At 48.1% G+C, this 23,830-nt stretch overlaps 1 protein-coding gene across 3 annotated transcripts; it reads right to left on the bottom strand.

The window, feature by feature from the left end:
* Positions 1-21: 21 nt before the first annotated feature.
* EXOSC10 (exosome component 10) lies at positions 22-23,501 on the bottom strand. 3 transcript variants are annotated; one of them, XM_081306990.1, is made up of 25 exons: positions 23,011-23,497; positions 21,105-21,241; positions 20,004-20,127; positions 18,073-18,177; positions 17,364-17,529; positions 17,064-17,178; positions 15,773-15,848; positions 15,467-15,577; positions 15,031-15,174; positions 14,418-14,608; positions 13,370-13,526; positions 13,057-13,205; positions 12,339-12,389; positions 11,110-11,221; positions 9,355-9,405; positions 9,142-9,220; positions 8,933-9,039; positions 6,472-6,567; positions 6,167-6,241; positions 4,924-5,011; positions 3,857-3,930; positions 2,770-2,941; positions 2,122-2,183; positions 1,131-1,207; positions 22-530 (listed from the first exon to the last, which is right to left on the bottom strand). In XM_081306990.1, the coding sequence occupies exons 1-25, from the start codon at positions 23,119-23,121 to the stop codon at positions 500-502; spliced, it is 2,661 nt and encodes an 886-aa protein (XP_081163116.1). In that variant the 5' UTR covers positions 23,122-23,497; the 3' UTR covers positions 22-499. The 3 variants fall into 3 exon arrangements, with proteins under 3 accessions (XP_081163116.1, XP_081163115.1, XP_081163117.1); XM_081306989.1 differs by lacking the exons at positions 22-530; positions 1,131-1,207 and having other exon boundaries at positions 1,822-2,183; positions 23,011-23,501; XM_081306991.1 differs by lacking the exons at positions 22-530; positions 1,131-1,207; positions 2,122-2,183 and adding an exon at positions 3,526-3,674 and having other exon boundaries at positions 2,812-2,981; positions 23,011-23,500.
* Positions 23,502-23,830: the final 329 nt, after the last annotated feature.

Genomic DNA, 23,830 nt, shown 5'->3' with positions numbered 1-23,830 from the left:
TTTTTTGGTTGTTGTTGTTTATTTATTTTTTCTTTCTTAAAGGAAGAGAAAGGAACAGAGATCAAGTTCTCCAGAAGCCACACTGGCTCCAGGGCACTCCAGCCCCTCTTTGCAACGGCGTACCACAGCTTCACCCACATTATCCCAAAGCCCAGACAGGGGTCAGAGGCCCACAGAACCCTCCTAAGGCGAGCAACACCTCACTCTTTTGAGTCACAGGCTGTTCTCCTGTGTTACTCCCTTGGGGGTTCTGGCTTTCTCTAGAAATCACAGTGACCTTTCAGGGCACTCTCCTCTCTCACGGACAGCTGAGGGTGGTGGCGTGAACGGGACGGGGCCTGTCCTTCCTGCCAGGGCTACGATGGCAGCAAAAGAAGAGTCAGGAACCAGCTTTCTTCCAGAAGGAATTAGTTTTAATGGTTTAAAAATGTGTTTATATAAAAGCAGCACCACCATTTGGTGCTTCCAGTCCCTGGGGTCCCAAGGGTCTCTTCCAGCACTATCTCTTTGGCCAGTTGTACCTAAAGCCTCTGCAGAGACAGTAGGAAAACAGAGTTACTTCTTCCAGAGTGGCTGACAGTTGGGTCTCAGCTGCTTTATACAACACATAACCCTCTAGAAAGCACAACTGAAGAATGGCTTGCTTGGGCCCTGGGGACTGAGCTGGATGGCAGTTTTTTGGGGTGGTGGGGGCAGAGTGCGGGGCCCACAGCAATGGCCGAGGCCCTGAGCAGAATTTTTCCTGTGCCAGGGCCCAACCTCAGGTACTGCTCTAGTATCATCTGGATTTCACGCTCTTAACTACAACATTCTTCAGCAATGACAACCCACATTTGCCGATTTTTTCTTTCTTTCCTAAGAAACAGGCTGACCTAAGAAAATTTCATACATATTTGCTCTGTCTGAGGTGACCTCAGGAAACTAAACAGGAAAGAGCAAAGAATAAGGGGTCTGAATGCTGGGATGCAGTAAGTGGCCATATGACACGTGGCACACAGCAAATCACGTCCCCTCCTGTTTTTCAAGTGACAAAGCCCTCTGAGCTGTGCTCTGCTGCAGGTACCCAAGCGCAACAGGGAGGGTGCTTTCCTGCTGGGCTTCAGGGCCCGTGCCTGGCTGCTTCCACATACCTGTCTGATTTTCCAGTTGGAAAGGACATGCTTTTGTTTCCCACTGACTGTTTCAGTTTTTTGGCTGCAAAGCACTTCTGAAAAGATAAGAGATGTTGAAGGTGGGGGACAACCTTGACCAGCAGAGGAGAACACCCAACTCAGATGGCTAGGGAGAGGGGGTACCCAGCACACGGGTGAGCCCTGGTTTCCAGCAGTGGGCACACCTGTGCACTTCAGAAGACAGAGCTAGGGCAGGAACAGGAGGCTCTGCACAGCCCTGCTCCCACATGCCAGCCCCGCTGGGCCTGGACCCCACAGGGGGTACACACTGGCCATACTGGCACCCGAAGGGGTGCTTCTGACCTGAAGCTAGAATTCCCATGGCTCCTGGCGCGGTGGTGCACGCCTGTAATCCCAGTGGCTCGGAATGCTGAGGCTAGAGGATCTTGAGTTCAAGCCAACCTTAGCCACTTAACAAAGTCCTGAGCAACTTAGCAAGACTGTCTCAAAATAAAATATAACAAGGGCTCGTGCCCCTGGGTTAAAAAAAAAAAAAATTCCCATGGCTGCAAAGAGAAAAACTGCATGCCAGGCTGGGTGGGGGCCATGCCTGTAACCCCAGCGGCATGGGAGTCTGAAGGAGGAAGGAGGAGGATCACAAGTTCAAAATCAGTCTCAGCAAAACTGAGACACTAAGCAACTCAGTGAGACCTGTTTCTAAATAAAATACAAAATAGGGTTGGGAGGTGGCTCAGTGGCTGAGTGCCCTCATTCAATCCCCGGTAAACCACCTACCCCACAAAAAAAAAAAAAAAAAAAAAAAAAACTGCACGCCATCTTTTACAGCCACTTTAAAAAAATGGTGGAAGCAGCTGCTGGGCGCCGTCTCCCCTGGGAAGGAAGGAGCAGGAGAAGCCACAGAGGAAGAGGACTGCTGGATGGAGCACCCTCCCAGCAGAGGAGCTGAACCAAGACTGCGGGGAGCGCAGCGCTCCTGGTGCGGCCTTACCTTGCCAGACAGGGCTTGCTTACTGGGGTCAAACTGGGAGGAAGGTTTGGGTTTGCTGTCTCCTGCAAGGTAAGAGATGAGGCCAGTGCTGAGGCAAGGAGCTTACGACAGGGCCCGCCCGGGGTTCAGACTGCTGGCGGCCAGCCTGCCACCTGCTTTGCGATGACATAAGTTAATGTTTCCAATCGCTGCTGCTGAGACCAGGCTTAGTTCTCACAGACCTGTTTCCAGGCTGTTAGGGGCAGGTGGCTCCTCTGACATCAAGATCCAGCGCCATAGGTAGGGACAAGGGCTCCTGATGAAGTCCCCGTGTGGATTGTCCTGCTCTCTTGCTCCTCCAAGGGCTGTGTTGCCCTGGAGGCAGCTAGAGGGAGCCAGGAGTTTGGGCTTCAGGTGCTTTCAATCAACAATAGCTGTGAGTGTGTGTGTGTGTGTTTTGGGCACAAGTGACTGTGAGAAAGGACGAAGCCATTAGTCACACGGAGGGCTGAGAGCTAGTTCTGGGGAAGGGGGCTTCTGGCGGTCACTGGCCACGGCCACGTCCTGGGCAGGGCTTGCTGTGCCTAAACTGTGCCTTCTTCACTGGACAGCTTCCTCCCACCTCGCATGGCCAGATGTCCCAGAGTGGGGCCCCAGTCCTGTCCTCACCAGCAAAAGCCTTGAAGTCCGACTGGCTGTAGTCAAAAGGGGTAAAATCTTTTTCTGTTGGATCTGAGTCCTTTGGCTTCTTGGAAGTCTTGAGTCGTTTCTTCTCCTGTTTCTGCTCCAGGGTCCTCGGGTCGCTTGTTGTTCGCTCTCTCTTCTTAGCAGCATGCTCTAGCTGCAGGGCGAGCACACCCAGGGAGGGAAGCAGGAAGTGCCTGAGAGGGGAAGACCTGCCGCTTCGGTGACAGGTGAGGAGGGCCTAGGAATGCCTGGGCCACAGGTTGTGGAGTTTGGATTTCTGGGGGAACATCTACACATTATATGATGGGGCACCTCAGGATGGGGCCCAAGTCTAAACACCAGAATCATTTTTCATTTTCTTTTCTGCAGTAGAGGGAGTGAGCCTACTGCAGAGGGCTCCAGGCATGCCCCGCCAGCCCTCTTCTGTGCTTCCTATGCCCCTATGCACATAGCTCAGCGGGACTGGACACAGTATGCTAAAGGATTTCTGGCACAAGCCAAGGTTCAAAGGTGTGGAATGTTCCCCTGTGGTGGCGTGTGCCTGCTCAGGGAGTTTGGATTTGGGAGCATTTCAGATTTGGATATCAGGTTGGGAGGCTCAATCTCTATCAGCTGGGGGCTCAGCTGCCTGTATCATACCAACATGGCTTTGGTGGGGGGAGGCCATGGCTGGGTGCGAGCAGCCTGGCACTTCAGGACACTGTCACTTGGCTAGTGGCAGCAGGAACAAGTTCCTACCTGGACAGTAGTGCCTGTCATTAAGAAAGGCAGGGGTCAGAGTCCCAGAGTGCTCTGGGGGTGGCGAGAGTGAAGCATTTCCCGGGGCCACACTGCCACCCACAGAAGGGCCTTCTGGCAGATTTGCTATCAGTAGCAGGAGGCGCCATCTAAGGGAAAGGACAGCATCAACCTGCTTGAGGGGAGATGAGGCAGGCACCAGCTGAGGAGCCAAGGTGCCGGGAGTCACCACTTCCTCTGATGCACAGGGGACCCCTCCTCAGATGATCAGGGAGAGCCTGACCGCAACAGGGCGTCCTGTTTTTCACAGGTAAGAGAAGCCAGCACATACCACTGCCTGCTGGCGCACAGAGGTGGCCTGCTCCGCTGCGGCTTTGTACTCTTCCTTTGCCTGTTCCCGGGCGGCTGCAAGAAAGAACAGTCCGTGGAGCTGCCGACCGGAGCCAGCTCTCCAGCCCTGGCGGTGAGCACAGCTGCCCTCCTGCCCACCGGCCCCTGCAGCGGGCTCAGCTTGGCTGATCTTCTCACCCGCACCTGGGCGCTCCAATCCCATGCTCCCACCTGCCTGCTCCTCTCCCATGAATCCAGGCCAAATACCCAGCAGTGTCCCTAACACCTCCCTGAGGATGCCGGGTAGGATCACAGCCCTCTGTCAGGGCCAGAACCAAAACCTCCTCTCTTGAACCAGCTTCTCTGCTGTCTCCATCTTTCCAACTGCTCAGGACAAAACCCTCTGGCATCTAAGGCTCCTCCTTCATGTCACTTGCCACATCCAACTCACTGCATATCGGGGTCCAAACAACCCCTCCCCTCTTGCTCACCTGGTCCCTGGGTGTCTCCCAGCAGGTCCCGCCTTCCCTCTACCACCCACTGCAACATGACAGCCCGAGGGACCTGCGACACATCAGCCCCTCTGCTGCTTCCCAACCCACTCAGGGTGAAAGCGGGTCTTTCCCATACCCTGCCTGGGGTCCCGTCTTCTGCCCCTCTTCCCAGCCTCTGTGCTGCTGCTATGGGCAGCCTTGGCACTCCTTGAGAATGCTCAGGAAGCTGCCACCTGGGCCCTGGGACTCGCTTCGAGGTCAAGGTTGGTCCAGACCCTCCTCCCCTAATCGCTCCAGGACTTGGCTCAATGTCACATTGGTTAGGCTGCCTGCTCCAGCCACGGCTGAGTGGCGGCGGCACCACTTTCCTCGCCTCTCCCGCAGGCACCTCCCGGCTTTCCCCAGAACACACATTTGCTGTCTACTGTCCATCCTGCCGAGGCAGGCTGCCTGAGGCGGGACTGGGCCTGTCGTGGTCACTGTTCTTTCACACTTTGTGGAACGACTGAGTCAAGTGCCTGACGTGCGAGGGCTGTCCTTATCAAACACTGCGTTTACAAGGAAGTGAGGCTACCTGTTTGCTCAGCTGCCTTCTTCTTGGCAGTTTCTTTAGGTTCTTTTTGTTCCTGAACCTGGCTGGCCAGCTTCCAACGGTTGCTGATCTATAATGAAAACAGACAAGGCAAAAACACTCCCAGCGCAGCCATCTCAGAGCGCCTCCTCCACGAGGAGGCAGGGGTGGGCACGCTGACCTACCAGCACCACACGTTCCAAGCCAGAAGTTCCCCATCCAAGGACACAAAAACCAAGTTTCCTGCTGGCCTTTATTTATAAGATCCTTATTGACAAGGAAAAAGTGCAACTGCATCCCCGGCGCTGGCTAGAGGCTGTACACCCAGCAGCTCATTCCATGCCTTCGTCATACTGGGACAGAGCTACCGTCACCACCATCCCTTCAGGGGCAAGGGAACAGGCCTGGGAGGCTCTGTGCCTTGGGAGGGACGTGATCAGGGAGTGGTGGAGCTGGGAGTCAAGAAAAGTCCCACTGTTCTGTGTGACCTGCTGTCAGCTGTGGTGCTGGAACACATCTGGGTGATGCCACACAAGGGCAGCAAGCACAGACAGCTGCTCGTGCCACAATTAGCAGGAAGAAGGGAGAAGGCACAGCTCAACCTGACCCCCAACTCCAACACCAGTAGGTGGACCCTCGGCACCATGGCCAAGACCTGCTGATGTCTGTGCCGCCAAGGGGAGCCCTGGCCTTTGCTGTGAGTGGGGCTTCCGCAGGGAGAAGGGGGGCTTTCAGTTAACGTCCCTGGCGGGGGCCCAGCACAGGCACTCATATTCACAATGCTGCTAAACACACCAAACAGTGGAGGCAGGGGGTCTGAAAGCTTCAGCTGCGTTCTAAGAGCTGAGAGTGACGCACAGTGCAAAACTGCATCAAGCTGCACGTTAATGCTGTGCACACTTTTTACATTTTAAATCTCAGTTACGAACACCACAAGACAAAATCTTTTCTTGCAATGCTGGGGATGGAACCTAGGCCTCCCACATGCCAGGAGCCACAGACCAGTCCAAAACCTGTTTCTTAAGAGGTTTCCAAGTGTTTTGGAGAGCCTGAAGTTCTGCCTGAAGTCTACCTCTTGAAGCTTCTCTTCCTAGAAGCAATGCTTAGACAGAAAGGGCTTTTGCACCCACAGAAGATCTCAAGCCCATCCACATGGAACCTCTCTAAAACAGAAACCTAGTTTAAATAATTAAGAAGTCCCCTTTCTTTGTGAATTGCACTTAGAAAAGGTGCCGAATCCACTTACTTCATAGATCTTCGAGGAAGGATCGAGCTTTGCTGCCTGAGAGATGTGGCCCCGGTGCTCTAGTGAAGGCAGGAACTGTGGAAAGGGAGACAGTCGTGGGAACTGCTGGGAGATGGCACGTGGGCCCAGTCAGGGTGCTCACAGGACTGTTGCTGGGGTCACTTAGAAGGCCTTAACTCATAGTCTCAGCCAGGATGCTGAGGACAAGTGACAACTGGACTCACAGGCTTCCCTCCCCAGAGATCCGCTGTTTTCTTTTCAGGTAAAAGGCACACCAGCCGGGAGCACATACGGCCAGGACTCACCATCCTAAATGGGTTTTCAAAGGACTCCATTATGTTCTGGGCTTTTTTCTGTGCAACTGTTAATGGACTCTTTCCATTTTCCTCAGCAGTAGGTTCCTACAGGGACAGACAAAACTCCAATCACTTATAACCATGACCATATGTGACATCAGGATGCAAACATGAGAAAAAGAACAACAGTGACACTAGTAATATCAGCTAGTCCTTTAAGCCTTCCTGTGTACAAGGCCCTGTGCCTGTAACAGCACCTCGTAGGGCTGCAAAACTAATCTGCTGAATTGATAAATTCTCCGTGTCCCCACAACCTATGAGGCACGAGGTACTGCTCTCGTCTCGCAGCCTCTCACTGAGGCTTGGAGCAGCTACGGAAGTCTTCCAGAGCCTTGTGGTTAGCAGTGGCAAGACAAAGATTTAACCCGACACCTGCCTGGCCCAAGAGCTTAAAGGCTTTTTTTGTGTGTAGTACTTGGGGATTGGACCCAGGGGTCCTCTACAATGTTGTTTTTTTTTTTTTAATCTTTTTTTTTTAGAGAATCTTTAAAATATTTATTTATTTATTTTTTTAGTTTTTGGTGAGCACAACATCTCTGTTTGTATGTGGTGCTGAGGATCCAACTCGGGCCACACGCATGCCAGGCAAGCCCGCTACCGCTTGAGCCACATCCCCAGCTCCTTAATCTTTATTTTTGTTTATTTTTATGTGTTGCTGAGGATCGAACCCAAAACCTCACACATGCAAGGCAAGCACTCTATTGCTGAGCCCCAGCCCTCTCTAGTCTTCTTTACTTTTTTGAGACAGGTCTGGCTAAATTGCTGAGGCTGGCCTTTGAACTTGTGAATGCTCCTGCCTCAGCCTCCCCAGTTGCAAGGATTACAGGTGTGCATCCGCAGGCTGGGCTGGAGGTGTTAACTGACATAGGAAAGGTAATTATGGATCTTTATGGGAAATCAATTAAATTATGCTCCCCATTCTACAGAGTCCAGGGAGACCACAGCCCCTTCTGACTAAATAGCACTTCCATGTCAATGCAGCCTGGAGTCTGCTCACGCTCACTGCTGAGCCTCTGGATGGCTCATGCTATTATCTTGTGGTCAACTGAAGCTCCTAGGCTTCCCCGCCCTCTTCTGCAGTGCTGGGAACTGAACCCAGGATTGAGCATGTGCTCTGCAACTGAGCTACATCCCAGCCTGACTCTTTTCCCGCGAGCCGCCAAAGCAAGATCCCATCTAAATTCATGTAATTACGTTAAAAAGGAAGTGAAGTTCAAGGTAGTACATTTTACAAGAGACATTTCATCTTGGCTTTGTCCAACATTCTGGCATGAAGGGATGACTACAAATTTACTCCTGTAACCTCCTATACCACTTAGTTTTTGTCATCTGAACATTTGGCAAGCTTGATGACTGTCTTTACCCAACAGGCAAGATTCTTCTCTCAGTTCTTTCTTTCTGAAAAATCTCTTGTTCCCAGTACTCCACCTGCTATGGTGCCCAGAGTTGCCCCTGCATATTCTGCTTTTATCTCTGGTTTTTTGAACACTCACCCATCCTGACCAGCTCATGTACTCAGCCTTTCTTTTGTGAGGAACCTGGAGCTCCAATCACTGGTGGAAACAAGGAGCCCAGGGGTGTGAGCAGGAAGGCTCTGTCACAGCTCAACATGTTCTGGGAACAGGGCCCTCCCCAGGTGAGTGACACGGAGTCTCCAAAACAGTGTCACTAACTGTTATGACCACTCCACAGACCTGCCTTGGCTGCACCTCACTTCCTCTCAGGAACCACAGTGCAAACCATTGGCAAAGTTTGCTCTTCGTGGAGAGTACATGTAGGCAGTGCTGGGCACAGGCAGGAAGGTGCACACAGCATGGACTCCATATCTGATCAGACAGACAGTGAGTTGGATGTGGCAGGTGACAGGAAAGAGGAGCCTTGGATGCCAGAGGGTTTTGTCCTGAGCAGTTGGAAAGATGGAGACGGCAGAGAAGCTGGTTCAAGGGAGGAGGTTTTGGTTCTGGCCCTGACAGAGGGCTGTGATCCTACCCGGCATCCTCAGGGAGGTGTTAGGGACACTGCTGGGTATTTGGCCTGGGTTCATGTCAGGTGGGAACATGGGATTGAGCAGATCAATGAAATGCATCTTTTAATCCAATAGGCTTGAGAGATGCCCCTGCTCAAGGCATAGAGATGGGCAGTCCCTGCTGGTGGCTGTGTCTGAAAGCTCTGCATCTGTCACCTCAGCCACACCCTCCCCCCTGCTGGGCAGCTTTCCCTTGAGGGGAAGCCTGGCTGTCCTGCAGGCGACCTCCTTGGAGCGCTGTCTCCCTGCACCTCTCCTTCTGCTGCAGTTTCACTCTGGCGTTAGTCTCCAGGGTGTGTGAATGCTCCTGGCAGACAGCCTGCTGGACGAACCCCACAATACCCACAAAGCTGCCTCACCTCACCGGAGCTTCCTGTTACTCACATTAAACAATGTGATGACGGCTGTGGCGAGAAGGCATTTGGTATCCAGCAAGGTCTCCTCTTTTTGGTTAGTGAAGAGGTCCGACTGTTTCTGAGCTGGCACAGACCCTAGCCGCATGAAGTCAGGAAGGTCAAAGCCTGTGGCCTGAGGCAGAGCGGCTCTGAGCCGTGCCAACCCCACTCTTCCTGAGCCCAGGGGTTTCTACTTACTGGCAGTGAGGGTGACTGGGTAGCCATCTGGAGTGGCATGGGAACAGTCATGAGGGCCAAAGAGAACATTCTCCAACCTCTGCATCAAAACAAAACCAGCAGGCCACACGTAAATTTTGGAAGCAGCAGGAGCTGGCCTGTAAGGTTTGTGTACATGGACTCTGATGGCTGTCCCTTCCACCCACCACGGGGACAGAGGCAATGACACTCCACCTCGACACTGGGCAGCGGCCCGCTCTTCTTCACTCCAGCTGCAGCTTCAGACTAAGGAGGAAAGACAAGGGGCAGTGAGGGAGGCTGCATAAGCTTGAGGACACGTCTCCCCGCAGACTGTGGTTCCCGGGGACGTGTTTCTCTAGAACCCAGAAAGACCGCTGCGTCCTCATCCCTCCCAGTGCCTGGCACTACAGATATCTGGTGCTCAGGAATCGTGTAATCAAAGAACAGAGCTCTTTATCACGATGAGGCACCACAGGAAAGATTCCAAAGAGCCTGCAAGAGTGTCTTCTCTAGCGGTCTGGGGCTCCCTCTACTTGGACAAACTGCAGAGCTAAGAAAGACATTTATATTTTTTCTTGAGGTGCTGGGGATGGAACCCAGGGCCTTGCACCTGCTAAGCAACCACTTGACCATGAGCCACAGCCCCTGGCGCCCAGAAAGACATTTTAACATGACAAGTGCCAATGTGTTCATGCTCAGATTCTTCTTTGATTTTCAGTCTTTCTGGACCAATTACCTTTCAAAAAAACTACCACATGCTGCTATTACTACTGAGCCAACACATTGAAAACTGTCCCAATATTATAAACCAAGAGAACGCATGCTGTTTTATGGAATGATTTGCTGCCCAACCACATAATGGAAGGTAAAGCCAATTAAGAAGGTGAAACAAGGGCTGGGATTGTGGCTCAGCGGTAGAGCGCTCGCCTAGCACGGGCGGGACCCGGGTTCGATCCTTAGCACGGCATAAAAATAAAGGCATTGTCCATCTACATCTAAAAAATAAATAAATATTAAAAAAAAAAAAAAGGTGAAACAAAAAGCCTCAAACCAAGACATGCTGTCATGTCTCCAGGACCCACAAGACATGCTCATGTCCCTACTCCTGTGCACTTTGCACTTCACCATCCTGTGGATACCTGTGTTGCAGGGGCCGTGTCACTTTCCCCGAGTCTGTCTAAACTTCAGCCTCTCCTTCACACATATTCTTTTTCTGAATCTCCGATTTTTTCTTTCTTTCTTTTTGCTGTGCTGGGGATGAAACCCAGGGCCTTACACATGCTGGCCAAGTGCTCTTCCACCAAGCTCTACCCTAGCCCTAAATTCCCACTTCCTACCTTCCCAATCACCTAGGTTTTGAATGTGGATAAAATGGTCTTGGATTCCACCTTCATCAGGCCCCAAATTCAGTTTAGATAACAGGTCTACATACTTCATGCTGAAGAAAAACTGGCACCTGTTACAAAGTCCCTCTGATCTTTCGTTCTGGTACCTCCTATATCTGTTCTTTCCATTCCGTGACAACCACACACTCTCAGAGCACTCTCTCTTAACATCTGGACCATTGCTGGGCTTCCAACATGAGCTCCCTGTACTGAGATCCCCACCTCATCACATTCTGCCAGATTAACTGCCTTACAGCAACAGCTAATTAGCCCAGCCACTAGATGCTACCGGCTGTCAGATCAGCAAAGGTCATAAAATGATCAGGATGAATTTTAGCTCCTTTTTAATATGTGTGGTATTGGGAAGAGTTTTATCTTTCGACTATCACAAAGTAATGCACAGGTTGGGCGTGAAGTTCAGTGGTAGAGTGCTTGTCTAGCATGTGTAAGGTTCTGGTTGACCCCCAGCACCACAAAAATGAAAAAAAAAAAAAAAAAAAAAAAAAAGGCAGCTAAATCCAAAAGGACACACCTACTTCCAAGAGTTAGCAGGATGAACAGCCTGTTGAGTTGGGATTCTTACCTTGAGCAGGGGCATCTCTCGAGCCTGCTGGACTAAAAGATGCATTTCATTGATCTGCTGTCGTACAAGAGGCGGTACTGGGTTGCAGCAAGCTATGATGCCCTGCGGTTCCCTAAAGACAAGGGAGAACATGCTCAACTCACTTTAGAAACAGTCCTTAGTGACTTCCCAAGAGAATAATGACTAGGAAAAGCCAGGGTCCATGGCTAAGCTAAAGAACCAGAAGAGAGATGATAGGAAGGCAGCCAGGCCAATGCTTACACTAGGCCCTCTCTGGCCTGAGTCCACACAAGGGAGAGCTGGAAACAGACACTCTGGCACTGCTGGTTCTCAGTTCTACAGGATGAGCAACAGACTGGATTCTGATTCTTACTCATACTTCAAGTGACATTACAAAATGCTCAAAATCATGAGGTCTTGCAGGCACACGGTGCACACCTATATATAATCCCAGCAATTTAGGAGGCTGAGACCCTAAGCAACTTAGTAAGACCCTGTCTTAAAATACAAAATAAGGTCTGGGGATGTGGCTCAGTGGTAAAGTGTTCCTAGGTTCAATCCTTATATAAAACAAACAACAACAACATATGAGGTCTTTTTTTTTTGGTTACCAGGGATTGAATCCACGGTTGTTTAACCATTGAGCCACATCCCCAGCACCTGTTGCTTTTAAAGTTTTTAAAAATATATTATTTAGTTGTAGACAGACATAATACCTTTATTTTATTTATTAATTTTTATGTGGTGCTGAGGATTGAACCCCGTGCCTTACGTGTTGTGTTTTATTTTGAGACAGGGTCTTGCTAAGTTGCTTAGAGTCTGGCTAAGTTGCTCAGGCTGGCCTAGAAATTGTGATCCTCCTGCCTCAGCCTTCTGAGTAGCTGGGATTACAGGTATATGCCACCATGACCGGCTATGAGGTGTTAGTTTGGAAGAAAGTACAGCTGAGAAAATCAGATTTTTTTCTTTCTCTGTAAGTGGCTGCTGTAGCTGCCAGAGACTCAAACACAACATAAGACATAATTATTAAAACATTCCAGTTTAGAAGTTTTAGATCTTACATGGCAGCTCTTGGGCAGTAATCTTCCATTTCTTGGACTTGCTACCTTCTGAATTTTGTACACTAATCTGAGTAAACAGCTTTGCGTTAGAGTAACCAAGAAAGCCCAACTCTGAAGGACATGTGGTCTACTGAGACAGTTGGAACACATTCACAAGCCTAGACTCACTTGGGCAGTTCTTCGGCTATCTTCAGCATCATGTGGTTCGGCAGTACGTATCTGGAATAGAACACATGGGATAACATGAAAATTCAGCTAGTAAGTTCCATTTGATGCTGGGGACATGACACAGGGGCAGAGTGCTTGCCCAGCATGTGCAAGATGCTGCGTTTGATCTGTAGGGCTGCAAACACACACACACACACACACACACACACACACACACACACACACACACACAGCTATAACACAGAGGCAAAAACCAGCCTTCAGAGTGGAAGAAAGAAAGAAAAAAAGTCCAGGTGGATGTGGAGGCTCACATCACTCCCCTACAGACCTATGGGGCTGAAGCAGGGTGAATGCAAGGCCACCTGGGCAACTTGGTGAGAACCTGTCTCAAAAGAGTAAATAAAGACTGCTGCAGGGGCTGGGGATGTGGCTCAAGCGGTAGTGCGCTCGCCTGGCATGCATGCGGCCCGGGTTCGATCCTCAGCACCACATACCAACAAAGATGTTGTGTCCTCCGAGAACTAAAAAATAAATATTAAAAATTCTCTCTCTCTCTCCCCCCTGTCACTCTCTAAAAAAAAAAAAAAAAGACTGCTGTGGATGTCGCTCAGTATTGTGGAGTGCTCCTGGGTTCCATCCCAGGGCTACAAAGTCCCTTTCCTGTCATCAGACAAGCCCGGCCTAGAAGAAAGGATTAAAGGACTCTGGATTCCCTTACCCGTAACTTTCATCCTCCCTTCGAGCTGTTTTATCCCTCCAAGCAAAAAGCAGCTGGAAAGCTGTCAACTGCTGCGAGTTGAGATGCTTCTTTTGCTTCCGATACAGTTCAAGGTAGGACTCATCAGTGAAGATAGGTTTGACAAATTTCTGCAGAATGTTAAATATGCAAGATCAATAGATTGAAAATTGTGCCCTGGGCTCTTGAAAATGTTTGGCTCTTGTCACAGATGTGAAGAACAAAAGTGAGAACTAGATCCTAATCAGAAGTGAGTGCTGACTGTGGGGCTTGTGTGGGCCTGGTGAGGCTGTACCTTGAGGCAGATGTCCCTGCTCCTCTGCCACACCACCTGCAACTGGACGGGCTGGTCTCCACCTCGCTCCCACAGCTCTACCCTCATTCTGTCGTAGATGTAGAGCAAGTAATGGGTGTCGTCCCGGGCATAGCTGAGCATTTCTTCAGGCAGAGGGCTAGAATTTAAACACAGGGCTTGGTTCTGCTTACTGCCCCAGGGACAGCAATCCACTCTGTCTACTCACTGGATGCTAGGGCTTTCTTGAACCCTTCTGGTTTCAAAGAGTCTTTTAAAGCCAGTTATTATGGTCATACCAACATTTCTTGCATTTTTTTTTTTTTTTTGGTACTAGGGATTGAACCCAGGGGCACTTAACCACTAAGCCATATACATCCCCAGCTCTTTTTTGTATTTTATTTAGAGACAGGGTCTCACTAAGTTGCTTAGGGCCTAAGTTGCTGAGGCTGGCATTGAACTTGTGATCCTCCTGCCTCAGCCTCCTGAGCTGCTGGATTACAGGTGATGCCATCACCAGACCATATGTGAACTTTGTTGGTCCAAATAAATTTTGTTACTATTTAGAAATTCACACATGTTGAAATGGAGAGAAGCTCAGAGGCATCTTACAAGGCACGGTACCTCAGGGAAGTAGCCAGCCATGATCAAACCTGGGGCTGTGGTTTCCAGAAAGCAGAGTAAAAGTGCTACAACCCTGTGCTACTAAATCAACTGTGCACCTGAGCCTTCTCTCACACCTCAGGAGATAACTCATCCCTGCTAGAGCCAGCAGAGTTGCAAACAAGGCAGAATGGCACTGGTCAATGCTGACAAGGCATGCTTCTTTTTTCAATCACTACTTCCAAGAAGCAAAGTGTAACAACCAACCTGATATAAACTCCACATTTCCATCCTAAACTTTTCTATTTGTGTTGCAAAAAACTCCCAGGAAGTCTAATACACTCATTTGAAATAAAGCAGTAACCTGAACATATTCTTCCTGGCAAGAGGTTAGTGGACCCCAGGCCTCGATCTTGCCACCCACACTTCCTGCCAACTGCAAACTAACCGTATCCTCCAGTCAGCTAGCTGGTACTGCTTGTTTGATTCCACGCTGCAGTAGAGTTTCAGCAGGTGATCGAGTGAGTGCCTGCCCAGGTTAAGAAGGCGTGCTGCCTGGTGGGTATCAAACATGTTTACTACGTATAGCCCGAAGTCTTTCTGTAGCCACTCAATGTCGGAATCGGCACCATGGAAGACCTGAAAACAAAATCAACGCCATGTGATACACCAACAGAAGCCCCTTGTCTCTGAAGACAAAGCTGCCTCAAGGCCATCAGCGCCTGGGATTGGAGGCCAGCCTGGAGATGAAGATGCATGTGGTTTTAAATGCTTCCTTTAATTTGGGGCCCAGCCTTTGTCTGTACTTCTATTATACAAGGTTACAGGCTGAAGCAGCTCTATGGGCTCTAAGCAAGTCCTCAAGTCCATGCAATCCTGATGGATTAGGTTCTTGGCTGCAGCCGCTAACATGACCTGATATGGCTCCAAGTGGCAGCAAGCTAGAGACAAGAAGTTAGCATGTGCAGGGCAGGAAATGACACGATTTCTTTTAACCATGTGCTCTAGGTGAAAGACTGCAACCCCACCTCACATGCTGGAGCTGGAGAGGGCCGGCTGACCTTAACGATAGCTGGGTCTGTGAGGCTCTCGTTGAGGATATACATGTCACTGCGAAGCTCCAGGGTATCCACGATGAAGTCTTCTGTTCGGGTGGAAATCTGCATCAGGCAGGTGAGTCCCAGGAAGCTCCTGTAAGAGTGGTGCTAAGACAGAGAGAGGGAGGGGACGGGAGGATGGTATCCGCTAGCCTTTCCTTTACCAACTGTTTTATCTATTAACTTATATTTGGTGCTGAGGACGGAACCCAGGACCTTGTGAATGCTAATCAGCATGTGCTCCACCACTGAGTTATGCCCCAGCTCCTCCTCCACCAATTTTGAAATCAATTATACAGCAGCAAAAAATTCCATTAAAATTTGTGCTAATTTCCTACTTCTCAAGTAAGTGAATTCCCAAAAATGTAAAAATTTCACTCAAGGGTCAATTACAAGATACCTCTAAGTCTACAGCAAATTCTTGACAATTCAAGAGTTTTTCGTTGAGTTCCACAAGTTTGTCCAGGGAAGATACAAAATGGCAGGGTGTTTCTTCTACAGGTCTGTACAACTGGAGCAAGTACAGTGAGAAAAAGAAAAGAATATTAAAACCACCCTCACTAAAATACCAAGCAAACTATGAGTCCAAGCAGTGGCCTAAACTCCCTACTTTAAACATATTAAAGGAAAGTCAAAATTAGATCAAATAATCTGCTTTCACTCTTCTTCCCAGGCCCCTCTGACATCACTATAACTGGGCACTAACCTGGGGTTGTGGCTTCTGAAGCACTGACTCTGGGGGTGTGAAGTGATCTAGTTCATATTGATAAGGATGTGCAAACCTAATCAATAAAACAAAAAGAAACCATTTGATTAATTCCATCAGTCAAAGGAAAAGCTGTTCTGATACAACATGTAAAAACAAGTGAGAACCAAGCATTGTGAAACTACCTTCCCTTTGCAAAAGCATCACTGGTACAGTGATAATTCATGAGCATCAAATAAATAAGGCAATGTGTGATGGCCCTGACCACAGGACAATTTGTCTGTTTCTTCAGGGAGAATTGAAGAACCGAGACTTGACAAACATGTGAGTACTTTCTTGCAAACACTGGATGGTTGGTGTTGTAGATGACACAAAAATGAAAAATACATAATACCTTATGGTTTGGAAAAAGAAACTGATGAAGTTGAGAGAGAGTGGGGCAAATATTCTGGTTGACCATGGGCTAAATGTTTTTTCCCTTCTTCTCTCCTGAATTTGCATAAACACCCCAAGCCTGTGGTGAGTTTGAGGGCAGAGTTACCTTTCATTCCCTCTATTTCTCCAGCAACTTAGTCTGGCCTCATAGTGCAGAGAGGGGGCAAGGAATGAATGTAAACAGCCCCTGGCTATGTGTGAGAAAGAGGCCAAAGCCAACTTCATTATGCCAAACCCCATATGTCTGTTCTCTCTCCCTTTTTTGAGATGGGATCTTGCTATGTTGCCTGGGCTGGTTTCAAGCTCATGGGCTCAGTTGACCCTCCCAAGTAGCTGGGACTATAAGTGTGCACCTTCTTGCTGTGTTTTTGATGCTGGAGACTGAACCCAGGGCCTTGCACATGTGAGGCACACACTGCCACTAAGCAGAATTCCTGCCCATTTATCTATTTGAAGTGAAGTTTTCGCAAGATGCCAATGCTGCCAGTGAACAACCCTATTCTTTGCCTCACCTTAAGGTGAGTCACTCCTGTGAAAAGGCAGGGTAGCATGGGCGAAAGGCAACTTGAAGAAAATGGGGGTTTACAGTTCTAGTCTCGGGGAAGTCAGCATCTTTAATATCATAGCAAATGGGAGCTAGAGTACCTGCCACTGTTTGGTACCTGGTGAGGGTAACCTGGGACAGTGCTGTGTTGGTCTCTGTGAACACAAACAGGATGCTCAGTTGCTAATATTTGTGTGAGAATGAGGCAAAAACCACCTGTTTGACTTTTTCACATACACATTTTATAAAAGTGAAACCAAGTGAAAATGAATCAAAAATGAGTAGAAGGCTTAGACACAGGCAAACTCTTACATGTCCTGCTCAACCTGCTGGGTTCGCTGCTGATGGATGAAATCCGCCAGGGCAGGGGGTACATCCAAGTCCTCAGGACGGTCCTGGGGTCGTTCCCGCCTTTCTTTAGAAAGAGCTGGAGATCCAAGCAGTGATAAAAACACCATCACAAAGGGACACACACCTTAAGGTCTTTTCTAGCTTTCCGGGTATCACTGACTCCCTTTGAAGAACGGAAGGCAGAGAGACCTTCACCCCTTTGCTGCCTTTGGCATCAGACGGAAGAGAAGATTCACACACAGCAGCAAGTGCAATACTCACGTGGAGGGAGCGGCTTCTGAGCATTGGGCTTGACGAAGATCTTAGGAAGAAACGGAGTGTTGGAATTGTCAATCTTCTCTCGAAACTTGAGTTGAGGTCGGATAATGTTTTTTGCATGAAGTAGTCGAAAAGTTTCAGATTTTGCTTTCCTGCCATATTCTCCTGTCTGTGATCAATGCATACAAATGTCTTATGCCACAGCAACCTGATGAGTTAGAAAAGCAAACTATAACCAGGCATGGTAGTGCATGCTTATAATGCCAGTGACTCGGGAGGCTGAGGCAAGAGGAAGGCTGATCCTGAGGAGGATCATAAGTTCAAGGCTAGCCTTGGCAACTTTGTAAGATCCTATCTTACAATTTTAATAATAGATAAAAAGGACTAGGGGTGCAGCTCAGTGATAGTACATCCCTGCATTCAATCTTTAGTACCAGAAAGAAAAAAAAAAGTAAATTCCAGTTGATGGTCTTCCAAGGAGATAAAAACATTTTGAGAGCTACTCATTTCATTTAGAATGTCTGTGCATGGGAGACTAGGAGTGCAAAGTGGAAGGGGTGGAGTCAGGCTCTGTATATTTATGAGAACAAGCTAAACGAGGCAGTGCCAGCTCTGCCCAGCAAGTCAGACAGAAGTACACATCCGAGTGGGCAAGAGCCCTATGGAAAAGCTTCCATGAAGGCCCTCGTCAAAACTGAAAAGATGCCCTCACCTTCCGGTTCCAGCTGGACACTATTGTTTTGGGGACCTGTAGTCCTGCAGGGAGGACAGGTTGTTGATGCTTATTCACACCTGATGCTTCATCCAGCAAAATACCCTAAGAGCAAATGAGATATTAGGTTAGTATCTTCCTTTTGAGGTTAGCAAAGTTAATTCCCTGACATTTTTAAGAAATTTATTTGCAGAATTATGTGAGAGAATATGTACGTATCAATGCACATATGAAAACATACCTTAAGTATATGCAGTTTTTATTTGTCAATCAAAAAATAACTTTTTTTTTTTTTTGCCACAGTGCACACCTATAATCCAAGCAACTTGGGAGGCATAGGCAGAAGGATCACAAGCTTGAGACCAGCCTTAGCAACTTAGTGAGACTTTTTTTTTTAATTTTTTTAAATTATAGATGGACACAATACCTTTATCTTATTTATTTATTTTTATATGGTGCTGAGGATTGAACCCAGGTATCTCAGATGTGCTAGGCAAGTGCTCTACCACTAAGCCACAATCCTAGCCCAGAGACATTTTTTTTTTTTAAAGTAAAAAAGGTTGATGATGGCCAGGTGCAGTGGCACATACTTATAATCCCAGCAGCTTGGGAGGCTGAGGCAGAAGGATTGCGAGTTCAAAGTCAGCTTCAGCAACTTAGCGAGGCACTTAGCAACAAAGCAAGAACTTATCTCTAAATAAAATATAAAAAAGGGGTGGGGACATGGCTCAGTGGTTGAGCACCTCTGAGTTCAATTCTCAGTACCAAACCAAACCAGACCAAAAAACGTTGATGATGTAGCTCAGTGGTAAAGTTAGGGAGTTGGGGTTGTGGTCCAGAAGTAGAGCACTTGCCTTACACCCTCCATGCACACACACATGCGAACACACACACACAAATGTGCATCACTGTGTGAGAGGTGGGGTGATTAGGGAGTTATACCAAGCAACTGAAGCATTATATGTTCACAGACAGGTAGGGCAGTAATTACTAACTCCTGACCTGATTGACCCTCTATAGCTATGAACTTGGCTGAATGTCCAAATATGATTTCACAATGTAATGTGGCCACTAAAATAAAGATAGAGGACTGTTTCTGTTAAATAAAGAAGTATAGGGGCTGAGGGTGTAGCTCAGTGGTATAGCACTTACCTAGCATGCACACAACCCTGGGTTTTGTTCCCAGTACAGGGAAGAGGTGAGTGCCAGGGGAAGTACACTAGTTAGAATGAGAATAACGGTAGCCTGTCTAATGTGTACAAACAGGCGTGGAAAATCAGTTTGTGCACTATTAAAAGAAATGCACCCACGTGACAGATGATAGTATGGCAGGACCTAAAGAGACTCCTCTAAAAGATTGTGGGCATTTGGGCTGGGAAGAAATGACCTCCTGGGACAGGAGAGCAGGATGTCAATATCTCCAGGGCTGTCACTGGTTGAAGGTTAGACTTACTTGGATGATCTGTGAGTATTTCTATAAATAATGCTCTCCTGTGGACTTTGAAATAAATTGATATTGACCTAGATAGATACGAATCTCCTTTCAATTCTGCAGGTTGGGGTGTTTGAGGCAGATTGTGAAAAACAATAAAAAAGAACTAAATTTTGGCTGGGCTGGTACAGAGGCTGCCTCTCTTGCAATACAAACAGAATTTGCAAATCAGAAAAATGGATTCATAGACACTTAAAAAAAAAAAACAAAGAGGTTTCCCCAGGGAGTGATTTTTTTCTTTCTTTTTTTTAAGCCAGTGATATTTTAAAGACAACTGTTGTTACTTTTGAAGAAAAAGATGCCAATTATCAGAAGGAGCAGTTAGTTCCTGTACCAAATGCTAAAATCACTTCCTTTTTATTTTCTAAGGTGCTGGGTTATTCCTTGCTTTCATACAACACTCTTCATTTGTCAGTGAAGTGTTTGGCAAAGTACTCACCACTCTCTCCAGAATCACATCATTGGTGTCCACTAATAAATCAAACTTGTCCTCCAGCTCAGTCACCTTGCTCCGATCCTTAATGTTGCTGCGACACCCATGGTACTGCATCACCCTACTCATGCTAAGGAGAGAAAAGCCAAGGTCAGTCTGTGCATCTTTATCTCATGATTTGAAGGAGAAACTTATCTCAAAGCTCCTTACACATGATTTTATATATATATATATATATATATATATATATATATATATTTATATATGTGTGTATGTATATATATGTATATATATTTATATATGTGTGTGAGTGTTTGTACACACACTGGGGATTGAACTCAGGGGCACTCAACCACTGAGCCATATTCCCAACCCTATTTTGTATTTTATTTAGAGACAGGGTCTCTCACTGAGTTGCTTAGTGCCTTGCTTTTGCTGAGGCTGGCTTTGAACTCGCAATCCTCCTGCTACAGCCTCCTAAGCCGCCGGGATTCCAGGCATGTGTCATTGCGCCCAGTCACATGATACTATATTAATAATGTATGCTGTGTTTATTGTTTTAACATGGCAAATGTGAGTTTTTCTAATTTTTCATGCAACAGTTAAACAAAAATTAATGTTTATGTATTATCTGTCCTAATACACTGATTTTCAAGTTCCATATTAATTCAAAAAGATCTGCTGCCTAAAAGTGCAAAAGTTGATATATTTTTTAAAAGTTAAACTAAGCTGTGTGCAATGGTGCATAGCTGTAATTCTAGCTATGCAGAAGTCTGAGACAGAACAAGTTCAAGGCCGGCCTATGCAAGTCAGTAACATCCTATTTCAAAATAAAATAAAATTGAAAAAAAGGCTGGTAATGGAGCTCAGTGGTAAAGCATCTGCTGACATGCATGAGGCCCCGGGGTTCAATCTCCAGCACCACATACACAAAAAAGTTAAACTAAAAATTATTTCCCTAATGAAAATATACTGTGTCATTTTTACATTTCATTATTGTTTATAGTACACAAAATTATGATTAAGGAGAAACAAATTTCAGAAAAAAATTATCCATCTCTTTGTTTTCATTTCCTTCATTAATACAAGAAAATACATAATACTCACCATTGAAGCAACCTGTCTCCCTGTGTCTCACAAAATGCCTGGAAGCCAGGAAAACTTCGATAAAAATCATACTCATCACCAAACTGTGGTAAGCCTCCAGATGCCTTCGTGACTGCCACCACTGATCCAAGAGCAAACTGTCAAAACCCCAAACATACAGCACATTTAAAACACAGATCAGCATTTGCTCAGCAAGTCCCTGTTGGAAGATCTGCCCATACAGCATGTTGTACCAGTACTGAAGAGAAGAGATAGGCATCCAATCTTATCTGCACAATGAATAACCCACTTGGTGCCACTCTACCCCCAGCCCTGTTCTGGGCCGTGAGAATTCAATGAACCAAAGAACCCAGTTTGGAGCCAATGTTCCTGAAAGACTGGGGGGGTGACAAAACACATATACATACAGGGGCTAGGATGTAGCTCAGTGGTAGAAAGCCTGCCTAGCACTGTGAGGCCCAGGGTTCAATCCCTAGTACTGCAAAAGCAAAACAACACAAAGCCATATAAAGTCATGTGTCCCTCTGCCTCGTTTGGTGATTTCACCATCACACAGACCAGTATACACACACTAAGACAGCTGTGACGTCACTAGCCTACATTATCTTGTATGTGGACTCTTGCTGACCAAAGACAAAATAACTTATATTTAAAATGGAGGGGCTGGGGATGTGGCTCAAGCGGTAGCGCGCTCAACTGGCATGCGGGCGGCTGGGTTCGATCCTCAGCACCACAAACCAACAAAGATGTTGTATCCGCCAAGAACTAAAAAATAAATATTAAAAATTCTCATTCTCTCTCTCTCTCTCCCCTCTCTCGCTCTCTCTCTAAAAAAAAAATAAAAAAATAAAAATTAATAAATAAATGGACCAGGTTTAATCTTGGCTCCACCATGTATGATTTGTGATTTTGGTTAAGTTATTCCACTTATTTGGACCTTGGTTTCCTCCTCAGAAAAATGGGCATAATAAAAATATCTACCCCACAAGTTGCTGTGAGGATTGAATGAGTTAATAAAATCACCTCCCACAGCACCTGGCACATCAATGCTATTATTACCCAAGTTCAAATCCATGTGCTCTATACAAGATTTACTGTGCTTCTGTGTTTTTACCTTGACGAACACCTAAAATACAAGCGTCCTCCAGACTCGCTCGATGACCGATTTACAACTGGCTCAGTGGCTACCAAGCAGCACTCTACTGAAATTCTTGGGTAATGAGAAATGACCCGTCACCGACAAAGGGGGCGGGCGCGTGTAGGCCAAATGTCAGCCTTCCGAGCTTTGTGTACAAACGTCTCCCGCCAGCCAAAAAATGAGAAAGGAGGTGGAAATTAAGTCGCGGTGTGGTAGTGGGTGGCGCCCGGGACCACACCTCGCGGTTCGGGGCCTGCCGGGGCCAGGAAGTGCAGTGGACGGTGCCGCAGGTCAGGCGGCGGAGCGGGGATCGCAGGCCCCGTGGCAAACTTGCCGGGCTGGCAGCGCCGCGGCTCGGAAAGGGCCACCCTAAGGCCTAAGCCTGGCCGGAGGTCGGCTCCCACTTGAGCCGCTACACAAGTTAACTCCAAGGAGCCCCGCGTGCCCACAGGGGAGGGCCTCATACTGCGCCCCGGCTCTGGGGCACGGATGCTGGGGTGACGAGGCGGCACCTCCGAGGGGGCCGCGGGCCCGTGCGGAAGGCTCAGCGCGGCCGAGCCCGGGAGCCGGCCGGGGGCCCAGAGGCCCTCCCCGCGACGAGCAGCCGGCGCTCCGCCCCCGGACCGCGTGGGCTCTCAGCGAGCGGTGTCCCAGGCGCCGGCGTTCGCGGCCCGGTCCCCATCGGGCTCCGCTGCGGCGCGCGGCTCTTCCCCAGGCCCGCGGCCTCCTCCCGCCCCAGACAGGGAGCGCTGCTGCCGGCGAACCCACCTTCACGAAGCTGTCCGCGTCCGGGAAGCCCGGCAGCACCATGTCACTGTCGGGCTTGGTGGCACCAGTGGCTGACGGGGACTTGGGCTCCCGGGGACTGGGGGGCGCCATCTTCCTGGCCCGCAAGGCTCTTCTCGCGAGAGTGCCGCTGACGCGCGGCTAGCGCTCTACGCGTGCGCAGGGGCCCCGGTCCAGGAGCACGGGCTGGCGGGAGCTTGAGCTGGAGTGTCAGTTCTCGTAGGCGCGTTCACGTACTCCTATAGCCTTACCGTGTATCATCCCAGCAACCTTGTGATCCTGGGCGGGACCGGAGGACTCAGTTTTTGCATTTAAAGCCAGCTCCCGCCAACCTCTGGTTCCCTTCCGCCCTTACCGCGAGACCAGCGCCTGCAGTTACTCCCACCCCTGAGGCATCGTGTCTTTTCCCTTGGCCTTCACTCCTAACAGCCTGTACGACCTTGACTTATGATTGTTTAACTTAAGAACTTCCCCATTTTATGTCCGTATGAAATCACAGCCATACAACCATTCTGTTTTTCACTTTCAGTTACTAAAAAAATGACATGAGATATCTTTCCATCTTCTAAAGCCTTCAATTTCTTTATTTAGTGTTCTGTAGTTTGTAGAGGTCTTTCACCTCTTTTTAAAAATTGAGGTTTTCTTTTTTTTTTTGTGGAGGCTATTGTGAATGAGGTAGTTTCCTTAATTTCTCTTTCAGAGGATTCACCACTGGTGTATAGAAATGCATTTGATTTATGGGTATTGATTTTATATCCTGCTACTTTGCTGAATTCATTTATTAATTCTAGAAGTTTTTTGG

This window comes from Spermophilus citellus (genome assembly GCF_964194105.1).
Source record: "Spermophilus citellus genome assembly, chromosome: 9".
Lineage (NCBI taxonomy): Eukaryota > Metazoa > Chordata > Mammalia > Rodentia > Sciuridae > Spermophilus > Spermophilus citellus.
This window is presented reverse-complemented; position numbering and strand designations above follow the sequence as displayed.